General features: G+C 40.7%; 1 protein-coding gene across 2 annotated transcripts in view; it reads left to right on the top strand.

Moving 5' to 3' along the window:
* The window catches only part of GOLIM4 (golgi integral membrane protein 4), a 61,494-nt gene that overhangs the window by 23,862 nt on the left and 12,132 nt on the right, over window positions 1–25,500 (top strand). The window contains exons 3-14 of one of the 2 annotated variants that reach the window (XM_075570631.1): window positions 6,028–6,077; window positions 9,199–9,252; window positions 10,127–10,277; window positions 12,293–12,375; window positions 13,636–13,719; window positions 15,421–15,594; window positions 16,653–17,033; window positions 17,798–18,027; window positions 18,834–18,913; window positions 22,458–22,567; window positions 23,697–23,858; window positions 24,684–24,752. In XM_075570631.1, the coding sequence (XP_075426746.1) occupies window positions 6,028–6,077; window positions 9,199–9,252; window positions 10,127–10,277; window positions 12,293–12,375; window positions 13,636–13,719; window positions 15,421–15,594; window positions 16,653–17,033; window positions 17,798–18,027; window positions 18,834–18,913; window positions 22,458–22,567; window positions 23,697–23,858; window positions 24,684–24,752 (1,628 nt within the window). The remainder of the gene's footprint in view (window positions 1–6,027; window positions 6,078–9,198; window positions 9,253–10,126; window positions 10,278–12,292; window positions 12,376–13,635; window positions 13,720–15,420; window positions 15,595–16,652; window positions 17,034–17,797; window positions 18,028–18,833; window positions 18,914–22,457; window positions 22,568–23,696; window positions 23,859–24,683; window positions 24,753–25,500) is intronic. The other variant, XM_075570632.1, reaches the window with a different exon arrangement.

The raw sequence follows: 25,500 nt of genomic DNA, 5'->3' as shown, positions 1-25,500 counted from the left end.
GTTTCGGTGAAAATTATGTCTTTACGCTTATGGCACCATGTTTGAGCAGCAGGCTTTGAATATTTAAATGATCAACAGAGAGCCCTTTTTGACATATGAAAGGGCTATGGGACTGAGGTAAAAAGAGAGGGCCTGGGTTAAATTCAATATCCGCTGATAAAAAGAGTAACAGTAACAATAGAAATAGACATTTGAATGATTGTTTGCAGGCTTCAAAGTAGTAAAGAAAGATATTTCCCATAGGTGTTAGAATGAGCGGTGGTTGGTGTGCTGGTTTTCAGGGCTCTCTACCAACATTCAGTAGATAATGAAGGTTTTTAACTAGTCCACAGTGTATTATTACATTGGACCAGGAGGGGAAAGATTGTTGTGGATACAGTGAGCAACATTTACATGAGGCCACAGTAAAGAACAGAAATGGGGGGTTAGTATAGTAGCAGGTACATTTTAAGAAAGGTAGGTGGAATGGCGCCATGGTCCTATGTGGGCTTACCTGCAGCCACGGAGGTACCTGCCTGAGACCCGTGGAGTGGCCGGCATGTTGGGGCAGTGGAAGGGCCTGCTTGAGGCCCACGAAGGACGGTGGTTTTGGCCCAAACATAGCCAGAAAGGGGGCCTGGACCTCTGGACTCACTAGGCCCAACAGCAGTCCTTGCCCCGCTTGGCAGCCCTAGTCCACCTACACTAGCCCTACTTCTTAGTAGGGAACGTCTGATGAATTTAAAGGAGCATTCCATTAAAAAAAAGGAGGGTGGGTCTCCGGAGCTGAACTACATTAATCTCAGCTCAGGGGACCCCCTGCGTCTCGCAATACATGCTTTCAAAAGATGTTGCTGGTGCTTCATGGTCGTTTAAACCCCCTGATTCATGTGGGACAATAGGAATCCGTTGTGGCTTCCTATTCACTCCTATGCCACAGGGCTGCACCTACAGAGGCATGGATCTGGGAAGCAGGGGGTTCCTGGACCAGAAATGAACACGGGTTAGCTCAGGAGACCCCCTGCTTCATACCAACAGCAAGAGAAACACCCTATAGGCCAGGGGTGGCCAACTCCGGTCCGTAAAGGCTACCACCCAGCCAGGTATGAGAGATATCCCTGCTTCAGCACCGGTGGCTCAATCAGTGGCGTAGTCATTATGTCTGAGCCACTGATTGAGCCGCCTGTGCAGAAGCAGAGATATCCTGAAAACCTGACCCATTGAAAGGTGGCCCTTGAGGACTGGAGTTGGCCACCCCTGGCCTAGGCAGAACCACACCTTTCTCATACCAGTGTCTTACTAATTGGAAACTATAGTTTTGTTTGTATATTTCTGCTGCCATCTAGTGTTTAGTTAGGATTCATTACACACACACACACACAACATACATGCCAGTACAGGCAGTCCTCATTTTACAACGCTTCGCTTTACAACGAATGGCTTATCCAACATTAGTTAATGCATACCTATATTCATTTTTACAACGCCAAAATGGCTTATCCAACGCTCTTACGACGCTTTGCAACGTTGTGTATGTGTGTATATATATACACATTCACATAAACAACGTTGCAAAGCGTCATAAGAGCGTATATATATAATATTATATTATACTATATAATATATTATTTATTATGTTATACTATATATATATAATACAGTATATACACTATATAATTTATGTGTGTGCTGCATATCTTATTGCCTGCATAAAATATTTGGTGTATTTTAGTGTTAAAAATGCCTTCAGGAACGGAATCTTTCATTTAAACAGTGTTCCTATGGGAAAACGTGTTTCGCTTTACAACGTTTCGCTTTACAACACCATTTTGAGTAACGCATTGTGTCGGATAACCGAGGACTGCCTGTATATAACTTTCTGTCTGTACATGTACCCCAGTTTGCATCTGTGGAGATAACTGCGGCAGACAACCTCAAATGCATTACACATGTTTAGTTGCACAACTTCCTGATCAACACCATGAAAATAAACATGCTCCAATACAAAGCTATACTGAGCGTATCTATATTATTCCAAGCAGAGAAAGTGACTTTTACTGAAAGAATGGAGACTAAAATATTATTTTGGTTTTCCAAAAGTTATATGGGGTGGTGTATCGCAGCAAATCTGGAGCAAAATGAATGCAAATTGCGTCTTTTTCATCCTGCGTCTCTTTGCATTAATGTATCCAGGTGTTTGCGATGTGGGGAAGGACAATAGGAGGAATTAGGGAGGAGTTCCATGACGCACAGAATATAAGAAGATGTAGTGAACTCTGCGTTTTTTTTTATTTGCGTCGAAAAAAAACCACCAGCTCTTACGTGGCGTAAACGTTTCTGGCCAGTAAGAAATTGACTGGCAAAGCCTTTCTAACCGCAAAGGGTTAATCTCTACCACCCTCCTCCTGCGCCCTGGGGACTTACCTAGTAATGTATATCTTTCATTTTGTTTTTATAACGGTTTTATAGGTTGCATATGTTTCTGTAGCCAGACCTCCAGAACTAACTAGCTTTCTCTAAAAGGCCAGAAGTTTTTTTCTTTAATGGGGAGACTTGTTAGGTGTGTTGGGGGGGCATGGGGGGTGATAAAATTAGGTTCCTCCAGGGAAGGATGGTTAGTCCAGTTACTTAGAGGTAGGTATGGACTAACCTGTTGCTTGTCTTAGCAGTTAGAAAGGATAGCCATTAAGTTCCTTACAAACGTTGGGGTGCTGGGTGGGTAGTGCAGTGTTACGACTATTAACGCCTTTGTACTTAGTGTTCAGGTAGTCATGGGTTGGCTATGACTAGCTGGCCACTTTTGGCAAGTAAGTCTTAATGACATCTGTATTTTTTCTGGTTAGTTAATTTGTTTGTTATGGTTTTAATGTGTATGTAACCTCTGTGGTGCCTGTGCTAGGTTATCTTCAGTTATGGATGTATTTTCTACTAAAGGGTTTGTAAAACATTTTTTTTTTAACATATCAAGACGGTAGAAGAATATGTAATTCCCTTCCCCTATTGCATCCCCAGCGGTAATTAATACCTAAATAGCGGTTGAGTTGATCAACGCATAGCTAGCTATAGCAATTTTTAGATCACATCTGGGACATTGTTACTACAGTGTCAGTGAGTTTGCCCATAGCTGTAGTAAGAGGCCCGTTTTATGGGGGGGGGTTGTTACCGAGCGCATTATTAACTCCACTTTAATGAAGTTTGATGAATCCCAGCCTCTGTCTTAAACTTTATTAGGACTGTAGATGTCTTGCTGTTGATTATAGGGTGTGGTCAATCTGTATACAGTGTATAAAATGTAACGGATGTCAGTGCCTTGATGAGAGAGACGAGTGGTACTGTAACAGCTGCCATCATCTTGTTAGCCCTGTGCTTTGAGTACAGGAATACAGCTCTGAACTTCGGACAGAAGATGTAACTGCTTGTATCTCTGTGCTTGATGTAGAGAAATAAGGTTCCACAATGCGGCGAATCCTACTTTGGTCGTTTACTGCAGAGTGACTCACTGGGAGGGCTCAATTGCATGTCATTACCCAGAATCCCTGGCTGGAGTGGGAGCACGGTTTGTTAAGCGATAATGTGGAAAGACAGGGTTGCAGGCCTGTCTGAGATTAAACTGTACCCATAACTGGCATTTTTACATACTACAAACTTTCCGTACGCATAGGCGAACTTTGTGAATTTTGTCTATTTCGATTTGTTAAAAAGGTTTCCCTCGATACAAAAGTTTTTGCTCAATTTCACTTAAGAGATCAAAGTCGATGTGCATTGCAGGTTCGATTCATTTCGATTACTTCTGCTTTAGAAATTCAGTCATACTTTAAAAAAAAAAAAAAAAAACATAATAGCTAATTTAGAACTATTTGAGCCGTTTTGTTAGAACTTTTATACCCCAAAGTTTTTTTTTTTCTACATTTTTGCTGGTTTATTTTTAAACGTTTTGGAAAGTTCAATGAGAACAACAGCAGAGCAAATTTCTAATTAGACTAAAAAAAAATATTCTTCAGAAAACAATTATTCAATAACTACTGGTCATTAGTCACAGGACTTTTGTTGTGGATTATCCTTAGACCGTGGATTCTCAACTCCAGTCCTTAAGACCCCCCAACAGGTCAGGTTTTCAGGATATCCCTGCTTCAGCACAGGTGGCTCAATCAACCCCTGCTTCAGCACAGATGACTCCATCAATGGCTCAGTCTAGGGCTGATCCACTCATTGAACCACCTGTGCTGAAGCAGGGATATCCTGAAAGCAAAAACAGGATAGGTAGCGCTAACTATATGAATAGATGGTTTAATACAATGTACAACCTTATATATGGAAAATTACCCACACATAAGGGGCTGCCAATGATACAAAACTGACCCCCAAGGTCAGAACAGATTAGAATAAGAAAGAATATGTATCTACGGCGCCTAATAATATAAAACAAAAGGATATAAAAACCGAGCCTGTTGGATAAAAGGATCTTGAAGTGGCTCCAAGTGTTGTGTTGAGAGCTTAAAAAAAGAAAAACATAGTGCATAGCATAATACTGTTTGATAAAGTAACAAACAAACATACAATACAGATAACAAACAGCTGAGAGTTCAACAGGTGATAATTAAATATATAAATATTTAATAAAAACATACATAGGACATATGAAAAATAATAAAATAATATATACAGTAAACAATTGAAGTAGGTCAGATTGACACTGCTGCAATGATAAAAAATGCCCACTCACCAGATGGATGATAAGGGCAAGCAGTGGATAAGTCTGAGAGTATCCCCTCTCTATTCTGGTAAGCTGCAGCTGCACAGGAGATCCTCCGTTGGTGAAGGGTTGCACACACCAGCCGGTGTGTGGGCGGATTGCCTCCCTCGTTACACCGGGGAAAATGTGCAGTTGATCGAAGAACAGCGGCGGCAGATTCGCCAAGGACTGAATGGTGTTAGTCAACTCGCATTAGCAGATTCCACACGATAGTCCGTGGAAGGGGGATACTATAGATTGATGAGGCAGTAGTGTCAGCGTGACCACCCTACGCGTTTCAGAAGCTGCTGCTTCCTTCATCAGGGGTGTAATTGATCTGTCCAAAATTGTCCATTATATAGAAAGTTCATTAGAAATAATTATTTTCACCTGTAACGTTCTGCATATGCGCACTTGTGGGTATAAACATTCTGTTATAGCGCTGCAGATGATGAATTAGACAAACCTCAGCTGGTATACAACACATAACATAAAAGTGGCAACCATAAAACAACCTAATCATTTAGAAGACAACATAAAACATGGTGTGGTCAATACATAACCAATGTGTAATTATATGTGCAGTCTAAATGTGCTCTAAAGTGGATATGTGTGATAAACACAATATATATATTATATATGTGTGAATAGTGAATGTATAAATAAAACTAAATACTTGTATTCAATTTAAATTAATAAAGTGTTTATTTATATACGTGTCAACCAATTTTTAATATAATAATAAATATAAATTCGATACATAGATATACCACATATATATTAAAAAGCGTATATTGCATGATTTAAGTGTGACAACTATACATAAAAATTCATTTGACAGATTTATTCATACTCATAATGCAAGAATAGGGGTACACGATAATAATGAAACCGTTAAATAACAAAATGGATATATTTGCTGATATCTGTAATCCCTAATAGAAAAATAGAAAAGGTTTAATTAACCAAAAATGCTTTTAAATCAAATTCAATGTTGAGGCCTATTGGGGATAGAGTGCGGAGTTCGTAAATCCAATAGGATTCTCTCCTCCCCAGTAGGCTCACAACATTGCCTCCTCTCCAATTAGGTGTGAGGGTTTCAATGGCAGGGATATCCTGAAAACCTGACCTGTTGGGGGGTCTTGAGGACTGGAGTTGAGAAACCCCTGCCTTAGACCATTACTCAAAACTAGCGAAGGCATCAAATAAGACCAATGTGAAACCACAAAGTTTGAACTGAATTACTGTATTAAGGGGAGTTACACATTTTTAGTTCCATTAGTTTGAAGTTTTGCCCATCTTTTTTTTTTCTCTAGATTTTCTCGTTTATAAATTAGAAGCCCAGGAAACGTTAAATAAAGGAAGGGTAAGTAAAATGGACTAAAAAAACAAAAACAGGTTTAAGAGCTTGTGAAATGAATGTATTTCTCCTGGAAATGTTCTGTTCAATCCCAGTTATATTGTAACAATACACGCTCACAGAAAACAGGATTTTTGGTTATGTCACACAAGTTAATGGAATTATTTCAGTAGAGATATACAGTGTTTCTCTCTGGGATATTTAGCTGTCTGTACAACCTTTTAGTTAGCACAGGGGTGCGCAAACTCTTCTCCCTGTTCCCCCTGCCTGATCTCATCCCCCGCTCGCGCCCCCCTCCCCCTGCTCGCGCCCCCTGCTCGGCTCCGGCGACAAATAACACCGCTGGGTCATGTGATATCACGTTGCCATGGCAACATGAAGTCACGTGACCCTGTGCCGTCATTTGACACTGGGTTGCCATGGCGACACGTTGCTGGTTCAGTAAGTAAAGTTACAGAGGCCTTGCGCGATCCCCGGCATTTCATTTAAATGCCTTTGGGGAAGCGCTGGGCCTCTAACCACTGCGTGTCCCGTCCCCCCCAAGAAATTTCGTGCCCCACCTGGGAGGCATGCCCCCCAGTTAGCACACCCCTGATCGAGCATATTAACAAATGTAACATTTATGCAAGTGACAGTACACCTATCTCCTTAGCTACAGTGCTTAAATCCCATCGTGAAGGACTCATTCTGTCCAATTGAAAGCAGGAGAACATGTAACACTGCATGAGTTTAATAAAATAATATATTACAGGATTGAAGCAGGGGGTCTCCGGAGCTGAACTGCCTTCATTTCAGCTCCGGGTACCCCCTGCTTACAGAGATACTTACCTCTGTAGGGGGTGCCAGGATCTGCACCCAAAGGAACTGTGGCGTTTAAATGTCCAACGTAACATAGGCCAATATTAAGCTGTGACGTCATCCCTTGCGGCTTCCTATAGGCCGGCCTGAACTGGACATTTAAACTCCACAGAGATACCGGCACCCCTACGGAGGTAAGTGTCTCTGGAAGCAGGGGGGTCCGCAGACCCCTGCTTCAAACCTTTAATGAAGAATTAAAATTGCGCAGTGCTACATGTTTTCTCTGCTTTAATGGGTTGTGTGTGCAGGAATCACAGTGCAACACATTTATCCATTAAACTGTGAGAGTGCCAATTGAGTCAACTCCCAATGAAATCAATGGTCGTTACGGTGCCCCGATCGGCACTATCACAGTTTAATGATTAACGCCTCATGCCTCTGACAGTTCTTTGGTCCTGTTCATTTAAATACAATGTTTGCTAATAGTTTGCCTGAAAACTATTAATATTAATACCAATAAGGAGTGTATGCACTGTAATTCCTGCTAACATGTTTTACACGGCGATGCATTAAATACTAGGACATTTGCACAAACATTTGCTAAGTAACATTTCCTCTCTGCACTAGCCAGGGGTCTTCAGAGTGTTGCACATCACTTTCAGCACCTAAGTCAGTGTTTGCAATCGGGTTCCCCGGGCATCCATAATTGGTTCCCTGCAATTTTCAGGTCATTTGAAAATTGTACCAAATACAGAAGAATTTACAACGCATCTGATCTCAGACACGCTGTTAGAGAGGGTTGGGGTTCCTAACAGTGCATTTGATCTCAAGCACACTATTAGAGAGGGTTGGGGTTCCTTACATTGCATTTGATCTCAGGCACACTATTAGAGAGGGTTGGGGTAACTTACAATGCATCAGATCTCAGACACGCTATTAGAGAGTACGAGAGTGAGTGTAGTGCTCAACATTCAGACAAGGTTTCGTATATACAACATAAATGTCTAGATGGTAATGGAGTATCCACAAAGTAATGATGTAGTTGTACTGGGAGGGATTAGTGTCTAGTGGAGTCCACGTGACACCCACATCAATTGACACTTCAATAAACACCCAACCGGTCTATGAATATATAGGATAATGTCCAGTGTATACAGGATATACAATAAGGCACTGTGGCTCTGTACCTGTACACTCCGAGGGACACCCCAAACATCAGTGGCGTGCAATCCATCCAAGTAGAGATTCCAAGTAGCAGTAGATGTAGATAGAGCACAGCCAGCGAAATCCTGCTTTTAATATCCAGAGGAAGAAAAAATGTCCAGGCAACTCCAAACTAAGAATAATTGATCAAATTTATTGCAGGCTAGAAAACAATAAAAACGGACTATATAAACGCACCTACGCGTTTCATGCAACAGCACTTTATCAAGTTGTCTACTATTAGACGCTATTAGAGAGGTTTGGGGTTCCTTACAATGCATCTGATCTCAGGCACACTATTAGAGAGGAGTTGGGTCCCGCAGAATTTCACAATATGATTATAGGGCTCCTTAACTAAAAAAAGGTTGGAAACCACTGCCCTAAGTAATTTATAGTGAAAATTGACACAGTGACGATGTACATTTGGTGTTAAATTTAAGTGATAACAAATAACTTTTTTTTTTGCATGGTTCAATTTATCAAAACACTGAAGGATGTTTAATTAAATAAAACAAAAGCTCTATTATTACATAAACAAATGACTGGCTCTTGTTATCTAAATTAACAACTGTAGTAATGTTGGTAGAGTACATTTTTGCTCCTGCAAACAGTAATTAATTTTACTCTCCAAGTTTGTGTCACAGATGTTGGCTTTTGGCACAGATAATATAAATTGCATACATTGTGCAGCATTATTTTGATATAAATCTCTCTTGACGAGCTTGACGCAGTGGTAGGCATTGCATCCTGTAAATGGCACGAAGTTTCAATCAATTCTCCTTTTGCCAAAATGTTGAAGACAGGCTTCTGTTCAATGTTACCCGTCTTCTCCTTGTCAGAAGCTTGAAGCCCCATACGAATGATAAGGAGATGATGGATTCTTAACATATTGAGTGGGTCTATAGTCGGCATTTATCTATTGTTTTATTACAAAGCAAAGCATGTTGATGTAAAAAAAAAATACATAGTGTATTACAAGTCCCAGTGACAATAATATGTACCACCGAATGCAAGTTGATATAGAATTTAGTTGCATTTTCTATAATCTACATATTTTTCGTCTGTTGTCAAAAAAGTAAAAATCAGGATTAAAAAATAAACTTTTTTTTGTATCTTCTTTTTACAGCAAGATTCAAACAACAAATATAATTCTCTGAATGTACAGCACCAAATGTTAAAAGTGAGTACCGTAGAAACATTGATTTAAAGGTATTTTCTGAAACAGGAAAGTTAAAAGAAAACATTTGGTAGACGTTTCTAGATATTTTCCCTAACAAGTTGAAGCACCCTTACATATATACAGCATATTTTATTATTTCACTATACTCATTTAGTAAAACGCCTTTCTATTTTTTTCATAGCATTTAAGCACATAAGTCTTTTTTACTTTTCATAAGAAGCTACAGTTACAATAAAGGGGGCGAAGCCTATGTATTGATGAATATTTTTTGGCATGTGACAGCATTATTTGAAAAGAAAGTATTATCAGAGAAGTCATAAGTAGGCTCGTTAAAAGGCCACATCCACTTTGCTAAAGGCAACAGATTCATGCTAATTATGATGCCTTTTAATGACAGCTCTGCATTGATTTGTGATCAAGTGTAAAGGTGAAGTGTCTGCTTTCAGAATATGTTATGCGATTGCACTATGACATGCGAAAGAAAGGCACACTTATTTATTCATTAGATTCCGTGTAGGCCAAAGGCACACCAAGGTACATAACTTAAATACCCATTACCCCCACTATCAAGCAAATCTCACCCAGCAATACGCTGCCCTCAGTCAGAATTTTCTAATAACACTATCTGTGGACACACTGCAGACACGGACCTTCTCCCAGATAATGTACCACCCAACCTTACCCAGGGAATGCCAATCTTACCTCCCCCACAGTTCTCACTAAGCCATGTACAATACTTGGATATTAAGAGCCAGTAGCATGAACCACTTTGCGGTAAATGGGGAGTTGGCTTTATATTGAGCGGTGAAGACACGGATCTTTTGATGTACGATTTATAATGCAATATACATTTGATACGTTTTGACTTGTGCAGAGTCAACATGATGAACTAAGGAAACAGCACAGCGAGCTACAGGGGGAGCACCAAAAACTAGGAGAAGACCTGACAAGGACATTCAGTGATCACAAAGAGAAGTACTTACAGCTGCAACAGGATAAAGAGCAGGAACTTTCCAAACTTAAAGGTAATCAGGCGCAAAGTGTGGTAGAAGAGGCTGGGAATTTTGGTGACTATTCTTATTTTATTTTTTTAAACCAAACTTTTTGAGAAATAAAGATATGACTGTCACTTGGCAGGAAGGTAAGCTGGTTAAAACTTGTCACTTTGATGGATCATAAATGGATTTAGTGTCCCAGATCCACAAAAGGGTGGCTAAGCTTTAACACGGCTCAACTCCCATTCATATGCATAGGAGTAAAAAAAGCGTGCTAAAGCTTAGCATCCTTTTGGGGATCTGGGCCAAAGAAAGATACCCCAAAATAATATTGGGGCAGAAATAGATTAATATAAATTGAAAGTTTTTTCTTTGTCAGAACCAACTACTTTGATTTATACCAAATTAGCACAGATTACTGAGGTATGTTTATTGTGAATTTCCAAGCAGTAGTCTTGTTAGATGCATATTTAAGTCACATATTTCTGGGGCTTCCTTTCTCAATGTCAAGAATGAGCTCCTATCAAATGCTAATAACTTAAGGGGGAGGAGGGGAAAGATACAAATGCACGTGTTGCATGGCTAAGTATTTGACTTATTTTCCTTTGAAACCGTCCTGTCAACGTTTGTATAATGCTCTGTAGTTAATTCTGTCACTGGTGGAGGGAAGCACAGATCTGGCCTCTCTACAAATGCAAAGAATGTAACTGCAACTACTGCAAAGGCAACGTATATTACACAGCGTCATTACAATTACACATGGGCGGAACAGTGCAAATCTGCTCCCCGGAATTCCGCGGATTGTTCTAAGCAAATCCGCCCCCCGCACCAAAATCCGTCTGCAGAGATTGAGAGAGAGAGATATCATACTTTTGAGCTGCTCACTGTTCACACATGTAGCTAATCTAGCTTTCAGCATATCTCCCAGATATCTCAGGTGTGCTCCACAATGCAGGGCGGGCCTTAGGCTTTGGGGGGCCCAAGGCGGCACGCTGGCAGTGGGGCGCACCCTGGGAAAAAGTTAAGAGGAATTACCCTGAAGAGTGACCCTCCTCCGGCAGCGTTATGACATCATGTTGCCATGGCAACGCATTGTCATATGATGTTGTGGCGTCATTTGACATCGGTCAACATGGCAATGCGACGCTACAGTAGGCAGACCGCTCTGGAAAAGGTAAGACTCCTCTCAAATGAAGAAGGAACAAAACACACACCTACCTCTCGGTGAGAAGCGGTCCCTCCTCCTGTCAGTGCCGGGATCCAACTTTCACCCGACCAGAGGCTCGAGCAGTTGGAGGAAGGGCCCCGCGCTCCCTGCTCCAGCTTCACACTCCGGTCAGGCAGAAGTTGCATCCCGGCGCGGACAGGAGAAGGGAGCAGAGGGAGTGCGGGGTCACCAAAGGCGCAGTACCCAAGGCGGCTACCTTGCAAGCCATCAGCTGTTTTAGCTCACACTGCTAGAGATGCAGCCTAGAAAAGCAGTGGTTGTGGGGTCTAGTCCTGTTGGATCCGACACCATTCCAGTCATTAGGTTTATCAACGCTATATTGTTGGTATGGAAATCCTTTTACGCAGTGTGGGATGGGACTCCTTTAAATATACTTTGCATAGTCATTAGCATATCTCCCAGCCAGATACCTCAGGCGTGCTACTTTTTCAGCACAGGCATGTCTCTCTAATTTATTTGGAGGGACGTTTGAGGGGATATATATATACAACTGGAGACACTACTACATTTGAAAGTCTCTCTCTCACTCTCGATTGAATCTAAGTGCGGATATTTGAACAATCCGGCGACGGATTTCGGATTGCTCTCTGTCTTTGAAAACAAAAATAATAATCCGGATTGGCCTTTTTGAGACTGATCTGCTGAATTCCGCGGAACAAAGAAGCCGGCCGATCCGAGGTGGATCCAAATCCGCCAAAATATTTCGCCCGTCTCTAATTACAATTCAGTTTATTCAGACCGCTGTTATATGCTTTGATAGAAACGTTTAACATGTATGCACTTGCTACATTTGCTCTCCCTGTATTGACTATTGTAGAAAATGTCTACAACCTGCGAGAAGAAAATAAACAGCTGAGAAAAGCCCATCAGGACGTCCATGTGCAGCTTCACGATGTCAAGGTAAAAACGCTAACATTTCACATGACCCAGACATTCGAAGCTGTCCAGAGATGCTTCTTGCATTCCACAAAAGAGGGGGATTGCACTTTTTCTCATTTATGTATACTCTTTATCTGTACTACAAGTGCACTACAATGGAAGAACATTGCTCTATACATCACACAGCTGCTTTGCAACATATTCTCCCCATTATTTAAGCCTAGAAATTGTTGTCAATGTAACTATGGTTGTAGGCATCCTATTAAAACAATTATGAGGTCTGAGGGCTGTACTACTACATCTCTTAAGAACTACCATGTTGGCAATTAAAATACGTCAAAACCCACAATAAACCATAATAGTCTGAAAAATTCCAGTAATGGAAAACTACCAAAACTCATACATCCTCTATAGCCACCAACCTCCACCCTCTAAACTCAGTACTGCACTCCAAAAACCCTATAGGGTACACACATTGGACACATTTAGTCATATAATTTGATATATAGCATAAAGCAGAAGTCATGGCAGATTTTAGAAGTCGGCAATGTTTCGCCCTAAAGGCGGACAGCCTTTGGCACAGCCAAAGGGTTTGAACCATTTGCTGCAGTTCGCTAATGTTTGGTGATGTTACAGCTGCTCTATTGCAATCTGAAATCCACCAGCCATCTCAACCCCTGTAACCAATATTTCACCTTACCCTGCCTTATAGATTTTAACTGCTTGAGATAGGGCCTCTTCTAACACAGCACATGGAAGGCCTATCCCAGCTCTCCTAGCACAATCTTGTCTTTAAATGTTACATATGCCCATGATCATATATCTAACTGTCCATGAAACGTCTGTAAATTGAATGTTCATTTAATGTATTAATGTTACCATGTATTTGTCGTCATAACGCTCTGACCAGGACATACTTGAAAACGAGAGGTAACTCCCAATGTATTACTTCCGTGTAAAACATTTTATAAATAAATCCAGACCTTGGAGTCGGCAACAGGTTCTTACTTCTCATCCTGTAGTCACAGCCCATAGTGGAACTATACTTTCTGAAGTTTAACTATTTCACACTTGTTTTTTTGGTGGGAGAGGGTCTCGGTAAACCATTTTCTTTGTAAAATCCAGCAAGTCCATTTTATCCTGATAGTTGCCTTTGTTGCAATCAATCTAACTTTGCCAACATGGCATTCCAATATCTGATGGCAAAAAGTTCACATTTGCCAGTGAGGTATTTGTTCCTATCTAGGTATCCATCATGCAAGCATTCTTCTTTTAATATAGCAAGAACATAAGAACTTGCTCTCTCAACACGAACAAGTTGTACTGAGTTTGGACAACCACAAGAGTGCGCTAGCTGCTGCGCAGGTCAGAAGAAAAACAGTCTTTTTTTCCTTCCCATCCTCCTAACCCACCTGGGTTTGGTTCTTACGGTGGTGGTGCCATGACGCTAGGCTTGCATGATGAAAACTGTACAAACTCTAACCTTTTTGGAATCCTTGCGCTAACGTCCTGTGCTGCGGTAAAAGCGCTTTTGTCAATAATATCTTCTTACAGGCAAAGACAAACGCTAAATAAACTGTTTGTTCTTTGCTGACCGCACCATTTTGAATGCAGCATGTTTCGGATGTAAGGATCACCATAATACATTGTATGAGACTTTAGGGGCTTGTTTTATATCTGCCGACGGTGCCTGTGGTGAAAAATGTCTCGATCAGCCCAGTTGGTGGATATAAAATAAGCCCCTGTAATCTAAACAGCATCTTTGTTTTGGCTTCTAACATCTTCTACGTTTATTTATTGTACTTCTTCAGCGCTAAAAAAAAAAAAAAAACGTCTGCAAAACATTTCCAGACAATAATGTCTCAGTCTCCAGCACTATGGTGGTTACGGCCACATCGCATGTTCTAAAAACATGAAAATGAGCCTGCTGCAATATTAATGAAAACAGAGTAGGACTAAGCACGTCTTCCAGCAGTTAAGACTTCCTTCTCTGTAGAAAGAGTAAAAACCTTTATAAGGCGCCCACGATAATTACAGGTGCTAACCTTACTGTCTGTCCCTAACGTACTTTAATCTTTTCCAAACAGCGATAGAAATATGCTATTTATGGGGAAGTGTTGTCCTGTTGGGTTGCAGTGTAGTGGAAGAGACAATATGAAATCAAATCACTATTTAAGACATTGGGGTGAACTGTAGTCTTTGCCCATATTTAGCCACTTGAAGTCTGTAGAGATACTCTGTATCATTTTTAATGCAGCATGTTCCTTTTTAATGAGGATAAGATTTCTCCCCTTAAATCTGCAATGCTATACTAAACATGTTCTCACTCTTCTGTTTCGCCTTTCTTGTCAAGTAGGAGGAATTGTTAACAGGATTCAAAAAACACAGGTCTGGATTGATGTCACCTTTTTAATGTCAGAATAACTGCTTTTGGTAAATTTATTGGCTGGGTTATTCTGACTAGTACTCAGCCATGCCCTGAATGCGATTAAAAAAAAAACCATTCTCACCTCTTGACTTTTGTCATTTTGCCATCTGCCAAGACTGGAAGATTTAACTTTCCGTGCATCAGGCTCCAGGATTACAAGACTTTAATGTATTTCCTATCCATTCCAAAGCAGGAAATCCTTTTAACAGTTTGTTCCTTTGATACTTGGCCTGAAAGCAAAGGGCCTCATCTCTCTGTGGACCTTGTATGTTCCTCGTTCTTCTATGCCGGGAGTGGCCAACTCAAGACCTCAAGGGCCACCAAAAGGTCAGCTTTTCAGGATATCCCTGCTTCAGCACAGGTGACTCAATCTTCAACTGAGCCATTGATTGAGCCATCTGTGCTGAAGCAGAGATATCCTGAAAACCTGATCTGTTAGTGGCCCTTGAGGACTGGAGTTGGCCATCCCTGTTCGAATCACGAGGCATAATTAGCACATTTCTCGTTGTCCAGCATGATGAATGGGTGTTACCGATGCCTAAACATGCAAACATTTGGATGCGAGCGATCCACTCCTTTTCTAATGCATAAAACGTGTCTGATGCAGGAAGACTAAGATGTGTGCTCATATGTTTTAGAACCAGGTAGAAGAGTTTATGCAGTTAAAAGAGGCCCTAAATAAAATGTCAAGCCTTCGACAGCCAGAGAAGAGCACATCTGTATCCGTATCGGAACAAAGAATGGCACAGCCCACTGGAACGGTCCTTGAAGGCCCCACAGAGCCTGACGTCGCTCATATAATATCAGAGCAGGTAAAGAGTACTAATGTTATACTGTTTGTACACATGGCATAGCAACATTACATTGTTTCTATGCCTAAAGGTGAAGTTCCACTAACCGTCTTCCGACCTCAAAATAAATATTTTGTACAGATTTGCCTTTTTCTGTTTTAATCATTTATTTCCTAGTGAAGGGTAGTTGAGAAATGTAGAGATAAACACATTGGTCAAGCTTTACTATAGATCGATAAATGAACAAATTGGTATTATTATCTAAAGCCAATTTTATTGGCCTATTCACTAAAAGCATATTGCCAGCATTAAAGCAGTGATGGCGGTATTTTTATTTATTGCAGGTGTATGCAAATGTGCATGCTTTTCCGTAAAATCAGATACCTGCCGATATCTGACTATTGCAAATTTGAATCACCTAACTCCAGCTGGTGTTAGGTCAATCTTGCCTATGTGTATAATGGCCATTATATACATAGCCAAGATAATCTATTCTAAAGCAACCTGGAATAGATTATAAAAATATATCATAGAAACATTTAAATTTATTAACCCCTTAAAAGCCCAAGTGGCCAGCTAATGAAGGGCTACCTATGACCAGATGGCCACTAAGGTCTACTAACAGCTTAATATATTCCTAATACTAGACTGCCCAACACCCTTGCAGACCAAAGAGGCTAGTAAAATGTGTGATATTTTTGCTTAACGGGGAGTGGGGGGGAGTTAGTAAAGCAATGCCAATCAATGCTTTGCTAGACTTTGTGTGGTGTTTATGTAATGTTTTAACCCGTTGGGTGGCTGAAGGACTTTCTTGGATATCTCTGCAGATTAAAACAGCAGGTTTTACAGTTAGCAGAAAACTAGGCAAACTAGATTAGCCAAACGATCCTTTGATACTGTCATAATGCACAAGCATCTCTATAAATAAATGTGGCAGTTTAGACATATGAATGTGTTTGGGCTACTTGAAATGATACATTATGTTGGGGACCCGAAGATGAATAAGGATACTCTGCATCATTATACAATTCAGCATATTCATTTCCCTTGTAAATGTGTGTATGGGCTCATTTCTGCAGGCAAATGTTCAAATCCAGCAAGAAGCTAAACAGGAGCTTACAAACCAACAGAGCAGAACTGCGAATGAAGAGGCTGTACCGGTAAATCAGAACAGGGAGACGATGGATCTTCACAATCCAGAAGAGGACAATGGTCTGCAGCAGGCTACAGAACAACCCAGCGAACATCCTGTGGAAGTGGAGGAGGAACACAAGAAAGAATTGGAGGAGGAAGAAATGGAGCAGGTTGGAAAGCCAGAACGTTTGGTAGAAGAGCAGGACCAAGTACAGGAAGAGCAGGAACACCACAGATCATCAGAAGATGACCACCGACTAGAAGGACATGAAGATGATCAAAAAGAGGAGGAGACCAACATTATGCATGGACATGACCTTCCAGAGGTGAGGGGGGTTACATGTTATGGTTTTCTTTTTTGCATATAAAAGGGGCATTACCACTTCTGAACCCATCTCCAAATGGGTTCAGAAGGGCGGCGATATGAAGAACTACTGTACTGAGTATTACCACACACTTCCAATCGGTGAATGCATGTTAAGGACAGAAACCCAAGAAAGATTATTGTTGATTCCCAATGACTTTCTGTTTTTGTCAAGTGGACATACAGTACCCCTCCTGGATATGACTTTGAGTTGGAGGTCAGGCTCAGCAGGGACGGGTGGTGATGGCCGGTACTGACATTTCAGATAGTGGGATGCTCTACATAACTGGCAATTTAAACTCGACCCTTTGCTGACAGATGGGCATGAAACGTGCAAGCAATGTGTTGCAGCTGTCTCTGTCAGCAAATCAATGACATTCCCTAAGAAGGAAGACCCGTGGGAGTCTAGATATACTGTTCATCATTATGCAACATATTTATTTTTCAGGGGTTTTGCCAAAATCACTGAATTGTGCCACCCATTGGTTTTGATATGAATGTAAACAAAATAGCAGTGGCAAACACTGGTTTATATGCGCAATTTTGACAATCAGTAGAGTACAAATTTAAGCGCACGCAATTAATTAGTTTGATACTGTAGAAGTAATTGCACCCTTTAGCAAATGTTGTTTTTTTCTCGTGCAAGTGCTTGTGTGCGTTGTGCATCTTATTGCCATACCCCTGTAAGGAAATGCTTTTATGTTTTACCTTCGGCTGCTGGGGCAGAGAGATCAAACCACTAAGACGAGGTATAAATCTGCCTACGAGGAGCAGTTGGAACAGCAGCAGCTGGCAGCCCGGCGAGCCGAGGACTCCAGACGTCTCAGAGAACAGCAGGATTCATTGCATCAACAGAGAATTCAGGACATCCTCCGACATCAGCAACTGCAGGAAAAAGACCTTGAACTGCAAAGGCAAAAGAAACATAAAGAAGAACAGCTCGCAGAAAAGCTAAGGTTCTTGAATATTATCTGCATGTGATATCATTTTTTTTCAAACCTTCATGTTGTAGAAAAAGTGGTGGATTATTGGTTACAAATAAAAAAAGACCTGCATACAGTCGTACACAAATAAACAATACGCTTATTGCAAACCAGCAAAGAAAGGGTAAACCAGTTAGCACACCATGCAACAATAGTTCAAATAAGAAATATATTTATTAGCAAAACAGACACGGGGAACCCCTTATTTGAACTAACTGTTGTTGCTTGGTGTACAAACTGGTAACCCTTTATTTGCTGGAATATTCGTTACATAATGTTTTACTTGCTCAAAGCAGCAATAGGGGTTTAATTCATTACATTTTTTGTAATTACAGGAATTAAGCGGGGGGTGGGGGAGGTTCCGGAGCTGAATTGTGTTAGTTTCAGGTCTGGGGACCCCATGCTTCCAGAGATACCGACACCGCCTACGGCGCTAAGTATCTCTTTTACGTTTAAATGTCCCGGTCACGCAGGCCAATGGGAAGCCGCAGTTTACTATTGGACCGAGTGACGCAGGACATTTAAACGCCGCCATTATGTTGGGAACACAGTTTCTCTGACTGCAGAGATACCAGCACCCCTTACGGAGGTAAGTATATCTGGAATCAGGGGGTCCCCGGAGCTGAAATGAACAAAGTCTTGCTCAGGAGACCCCCTGCTTCAACCTCGTTAAAAAAAAAATTGTGAAATCCGTATTGCTGCTTTAAAACTATTTAAAAAAGAAAATGACATTTGTTTTCCAAAGTTATGTCTGAAATATATTTGTGTTGCTATTGTAGGAAGCAAGCACAGTATGATAATATTGACCACGATATTGTACAAGGGGAAGAAGAGCAGACTGTGGCAGAAGACGGAGGAGGTATAATCTTGCCCGATTTCTTTCTAACAAATAGGCTCTGTGTAAGGGCATCGTAGCATTTGCCTCAGTGTTAATGTTTCTAAGTGAGAAATCTGTGTCATTCCAGCAGGAAATATTTGTGCTTTTCCGTTGGAAAAATGATGGCTTGCTTGGTCTCTGTTATTCACCTGCACAATCCTGTCTAGTGCGGAGTGCTTTTCAGTTATGGATTGTTAATGTTAGTCTTCAATTCCGTGGCTTTTAATGCTGTGGTCGTGTTTGAAAAGTAGATTGGTATCAGTATTATGGGTTAACGCAGAGACTCTGAAGACTTTAATGTGTTTCCTATCCATTCCAAACCAGGAAATCCTTTTAACAGTTTGTTCCTTTGATACTTGTCCTACAAGCAAAGGGCCTCATCTCTCTGTGGACCTTGTTCGTCCCTCGTTCATCTTCTGTGCCAGGAGTGGCTGACTCCAGTCCTCAAGGGCCACCAACAGGTCAGGTTTTCAGGAAATCCTTGCATCAGCATGGGTGGTGTAGTCATAATGACTGAGCCACTGATTGAGTCTGTGCTGAAGCTGGGAAATTCTGAAAACCTGACCTGTTTGGGTGGGGTGGAGGACTGGAGTTAAGGGTTAACGTTAAACTGACTTGAGCTGTTTTAAATTATCCCGTTATTAATAAGTCCACAATGAAGCAACATTGAGCCAAGTCCCCAAATATATTAACAATCCCTAGAAAATGAGAAATGAAATTGTTCTATGTATTGGAATTTTGAACCATTTTGTAACTATTGACCATGAAAATATTTGGTTGTATGTGCACTGGCTACAAATATGACATTGCTGCACTGCAGAGGTGTTGGGCAATATTTATATCTCCCGATGCAGCAAAGAATAAACTGCAACAACAAAAAAAGGAATCGCCATACCTTAAATTAATTCATAAAAGGCAGAGGGTGTTTGTCAAGCACTGAAAGCATACAAGAGAAAAGGAACCTAATATATTAGCACTCAGTCAAACTAAATGTATAATGATAAGGTTAAAATACTTTATTGGCAATCAATGAAATAAAAAAATGGGCTTTAAAATAAAATGCGTCAAACATCACGTGACTGTGATCATTCGTAACTTAACTAGAAGTGGATAAGTAGTGTATACATATGGAGATCCTTGATAGATATTCAGGGTCCTTTGCTTTGTATGTAGCCTCCTATGGATATGGAGATAAGTCCGTGATGTAACCACCACACAGATGTGAAAGCAACATAAATAATAATATATAATATGGAAGACAATATAGAATAGTGAATGTTACCTTTATAAATCCAGGTTTCCATTAAAGATTGTTGCTTACAGATTATGAACCTCACGTGGGAAATGTCCCATTGTGCTATAACAGCTCTTAGGAAGTAATATACAGTACAGGCAGTCCTCGGTTATCCGACACAATGCGTTACTCAAAATGGCGTTGTAAAGCGAAACGTTGTAAAGCGAAACACGCTTTCCCATAGGAACACTGTTTAAATGAAAGGTTCCGTTCCTGAAGGCATTTTTAACACTAAAATACACCAAATATTTTATGCAGGCAATAAGATATGCAGCACACACATAAATTATATAGTGTATATACTGTATTATATATATAGTATAACATAATAAATAATATATTATATAGTATAATATAATATTATATAGTATAAAATTATATATATACGCTCTTACGACGCTTTGCAACGTTGTTTATGTGAATGTGTATATATATATACACACATACACAATGTTGCAAAGCGTTGTAAGAGCGTTGGATAAGCCATTTTGGCGTTGTAAAAATGAACATAGGTATGCATTGCATAGCGTTGGATAAGCCATTCGTTGTAAAGCAAAGCGTTGTAAAACGAGGACTGCCTGTAAATGGAAGGGAACATGGTAATACAGAGCAGGGGTTTAAAGCAGCAATACTACAGTACAGTCCCCTTTTTTTCTTCTTTGTATATGGAAAGCATGTGACCATGTATCATTCTACATTATTACCTAAACTGGGAATTGTTTAATGCTCCTGTTATAAATCAGTCAATATCCTGATTGTGCGCCTAACATAGTGGCTGCTTCAGTCAGTGTAAGGCCTTGCCCCCCCCTCAATGGCGCCGGGCCCGCTGCGAGGGGGGGCCGCAGCGCTGAGGCGCGAGTTGCTCCTGCTCTCAATAGAATTGAGAGGAGGACTCGCGATGAGTGATTAGGCACGCCCCTGGCGGTTCAGCCAATAGGGCGAACCTGCCGGGTGACGTCATGGCCATGCCCCCGTCACTCCCCTGCCAAGCCCCCCCACCCCGGTCTCTCTTCCTGCAGTGAGCTGCAGACCGGGGAATCGGCTGCACGCGCCACCAATCTCGCGGGCGCGCGTTGCAGCGGAGTTACCGGGGCCTTAGCCTTACTCAGCAGCTACAAGGTATCCTTGTATTACTGAGGTAACATTATCTATTGTTACAGTTTACAGCTCAAACTGCTGAGAAATTTGGCAACACATTTTCACAAACAGGAAAGTGCTACAACGATCTTGCACTGCTGCGGAGGTGGGCTGAAGCCTGCTATAGACATCAAAGGATGCTTTAAAGTTCTTTAAAAATGGCATTAAGAGTTTAATAATATTATGTTTTAAATGCAGTATTATCTAATACTACAGAACAGACTTATTTAAAAAAAAAAAAAAAAAAAACATAAGATTTCACATGTTTTGCTGCTTTAATGACTGATAATACCACTTCTTGGAGTTGCGTCTGATTGTACCCTTTCCGTTAAATGGATGTTTGCTGCCCTCCTGCTGTGCCTTATTGGCACTCATGGAATTTCAGGGATATAGGAAATAGCCGTATTAGTCCAGTTGCGATAGTGCTGAATAAATGAGTTTTTAAGGACTGCCCAGCACAGATGGCTCAGTCAAAGACTGAACCACTTATTGTGCCACCTGTGCTTAGGCAGGAATATCCTTAAAACCTGAGCTGTTGGTGGCCCTTGAGGACTAAAGTTGGCCACCCCTGCTCTAGGAACTTGGAGGGCCCAGTAAAAAGTTTAGATCACCACCGTCTCTTAGTTTGTAGGCTCTTCGGGGCAGGGATTTCCTTTCCTATTGTCTGATTGTGCTGCTCTTAATGTATTATTTTGATTCCCTGTATTCTATTCTTTGTGAAGCGCTGAGTACACGTTTGACACTACATAAATAAAGACATACAATACAATACCTTGTCCTGCCATGAGCTCTGGTAGTTGAAAAGAGCTGAGTGCCAGCTGCTAACCACTCTTCAAATGTAAGAATTATTTTGTGCATGTACTGTATGGCAATAAGGAGAAATATCCAAGGTAACAAGGTGAAACAATGATCTGTTCCTTTTGCACATTGTTTTGCTGCACTACGATGATTCTGATGAAGTTCTAACCTTGGGTAACCTTTTGTGTGACAATAACCTCCAGGGAATTCCCTGACCGGGAACAAACCTTGATGTGCATGCATGTTACGGTAATGAGTTGTGCACTGCTCAATCCAAGTCCTTCCATCTCCTTCCAGCTTATGAAAGGGATAATCATCATGATGAAGCGGAAGACTTGGATGATGCAAATATTGCAAATGAGGAGCAAGCTTTGGATCAACAAGCTGAAAGCAAAGAGCGGAATGAGGTACCCTTTTAATGAAAAGCTCTTTTAGCATAACAGATATTCTTAAAGAAAAACGTCAGGGCATCTTTAATAAAGTACCACGTAATTGTGATTGCAAATATTATCTGGACTTTATAGAGACGGAGCATTTTATGTTTTAGTTGAATAGTTTTCACTCCTCCTTACTAAGGTGCTGTAACTGTATCCATCATCAACTCTAGTCTCTCTTCATTCATACTTCGCCTACAAATGATTATTAAAGGTGCAATCCAAGCGGGCGTTTGTTTTATAACATGGGATTGAAGCAGGGGGTCTCCAGAGCTGAACCCTATTCATTTCAGCTCCAAGCCCCCCCCTGCTTTCAGAGATACTTAACTCCGCAGGGGTGCAGGTAGCCGCTCAGCTAGCAGGGATCATGTAATGGCGGTGTTTCAAAGCCCCACCCAGTGGGCCAATAAGAAGCCGTGACGTCATCAGCTTCAGCTTCCTATTGGCCCATGTGACATGGGAGCTTTAAACTTGCAGGAAGTACCAGTACCCTCTTTGGCGGTAAGTCTCTCTTGAAGCAGGGATTCCCCGGATCTGAAATGAATGGGAGACAGCTCCGGAGATCCCCTGCTTCATTCCTATGTAAAAAAAAAAAAAAGCAGAAAGTTGCCTTCTTGGATTGTCTCTTTAAGAGATTTGTTCCAATGAGGCAATACATTTGTCTAAGGATTACTCACAGTACGTGTTAAAGGGTGGAGGCTTCTTTTCTTCAATAAAATAAACATATTAAATAATACATAACTCAAAGACGGTTGCCTTTATTAAAAATGAATGTGCAATAATATTTAGCTAGTACAGTACTGTACCTTGGAAGCCTTTGTAATTCTTTTATGTACCCTAAAGGTGAATTTTAATCCATCAAGAAGGTTTTTAAAAAGTTGGTTTGTTTACCGTGATCTCAAATGTAATGTTAAAAAAATATATAAAAAATAGGGACCAAAAGTTTAATCTAGTACAAAAGAGAATAAAGTAAATTAAAACATTACCCTATAAAAAAAAAACTCTCTTGAATAAAACGGTATAGGTCATAAATGACAGTGCATTATTCTGCTCTCATGGGTGCAATTCAAGTTGAATGTTAATATATTATATGCGCATATAGAAGACTGCTGCAGAAGATGTCAACCCCGCAGATGATCCCAATAACCAAGGAGAAGATGAATTTGAAGAAGCCGAACAAGAGCGAGAAGAGAATCTGCCAGATGAGAATGAAGAGCAGAGACACCCACACCAGGGTCACCCAGAAGTACAGGAGCATTTAGTAGTAAGGGCGATTTCTAGCATCACTGGTTAAAGTGCCAGGAGAAGTCACTTGGAGGCAGAAGAACTCCACAGAAGCCAGTACACTAAAACCCCATACACTTCCTCATGCTTTCTTAGCTAGTGCAGTAAATGCTTATATAAAACACATAGTTATGCTTTAGTTAAAAATCAAATGGCTAACAATATTTTCAACGAGTCAAAAATTATTTTCTTTAATAATAATAGCTTTATTTCATATACAGTAGCACTTTTCTCCCAACTGGACTCAAAGCGCATCACCATTACAGCACTGTACATAGGATTTTTACAGACGCTGTCCCTGTCCCATAGAGCTTACAATCTATGTTTTTGGTGCCTGGGGCACAGGGAGATAAAGTGACTTGCTCAAGGTCACAAGGAACCGACACCGGGAATTGAACCAGGTTCCCCGGCTTCAAACTCAGTGCCGTTGTTTTACAGTCCATGTCTTTGCTCACTGAGACGCTCCTTCAGCTCTTAACTTCCACCTGCAAAACAGTACAACAATAAAAGAGAGTATGCCCATCGCCACAGCAGTAACAAATTCAACTAATATTAATTATATAAACTGTTATGTTATGGGTGCCAGATATAGTAACAAAATGAAGGTGTGTAAAACTATTTTACAATATCACCTTTCAGTTTTGTATGTAGTTCTAGTTCTAGTTTGTATAAGTTCAGCTTATCAGTAACAAGGTCATTGGCTGTAATTGAAACATCCCACACTTGCAACTGTATTTCCATTACTTTATATGAATGGTTTGATTACACCATCAAAAATATGTTCTTCTCTGTGTTTGTGTTGAAGATGGCAGGTAACCCTGACCAGCAGGAGGATAATATAGACGAACAGTACCAAGAAGAAGGAGAAGAGGAGGTATTACAATATACTGTACAGTGTGTGTGTGTGTGTATGTGTTATATATATATATATGTATATATATATATATAGTAGATGGTGCAGAACAATAGGCACTCCGTCTGGTTGAAACAATGTGGGTGCAAATCCTGTATGGTATAGAATAGGCAATACGATACCGTTTGAAGACGAATATCAGAGGCAGCACTCCAGGTAAGTGGTCAAAAGAAATTTGTATGAACAAGACATCTTATCCAATGTTTCGGTACTCGTGCGGGACCTTTCTCAAGGTGATGTGAGTAGATATATATATATATGTGTGTTTGTATTTGTATATTTATTTATTTATTTATTTTTCCCCTGCAATGACATATTAAACGCAACCAGCAAAATAATTTGTATAGAATTCAGTGTCACATCGTTGGTGCTCCCATTGGATGAGTGATCGAAACATCTGCCATTCAGAGAAGCCGGGAGAGTGATAAACAAAACAATTTATTTTTACAAGTGTCCAGTGACTGCGGCTAATTTCACGTCTGGCAGAGCCACAAATGGTTTACCTAAGGTTACTGGGGACAAGTGAATAGATTGCTTCCAGGATCGAGCTCACATATTCCATTTCGAAACGAGCGTTCTTCTTTTGTCCCCATTACACATTACATTTGTGCACTAAGGCTTTTTGTTTTGTCTCCTGCTTTTTTTCCCTTGTTGTTCTTTTCATGCGGCTGGCAGAATAGAATGTTTTGAAAAACATATTGTGGTCACC

This window comes from Ascaphus truei, chromosome 14, assembly GCF_040206685.1.
Source record: "Ascaphus truei isolate aAscTru1 chromosome 14, aAscTru1.hap1, whole genome shotgun sequence".
In the NCBI taxonomy this organism is placed as follows: domain Eukaryota; kingdom Metazoa; phylum Chordata; class Amphibia; order Anura; family Ascaphidae; genus Ascaphus; species Ascaphus truei.
This window is presented reverse-complemented; position numbering and strand designations above follow the sequence as displayed.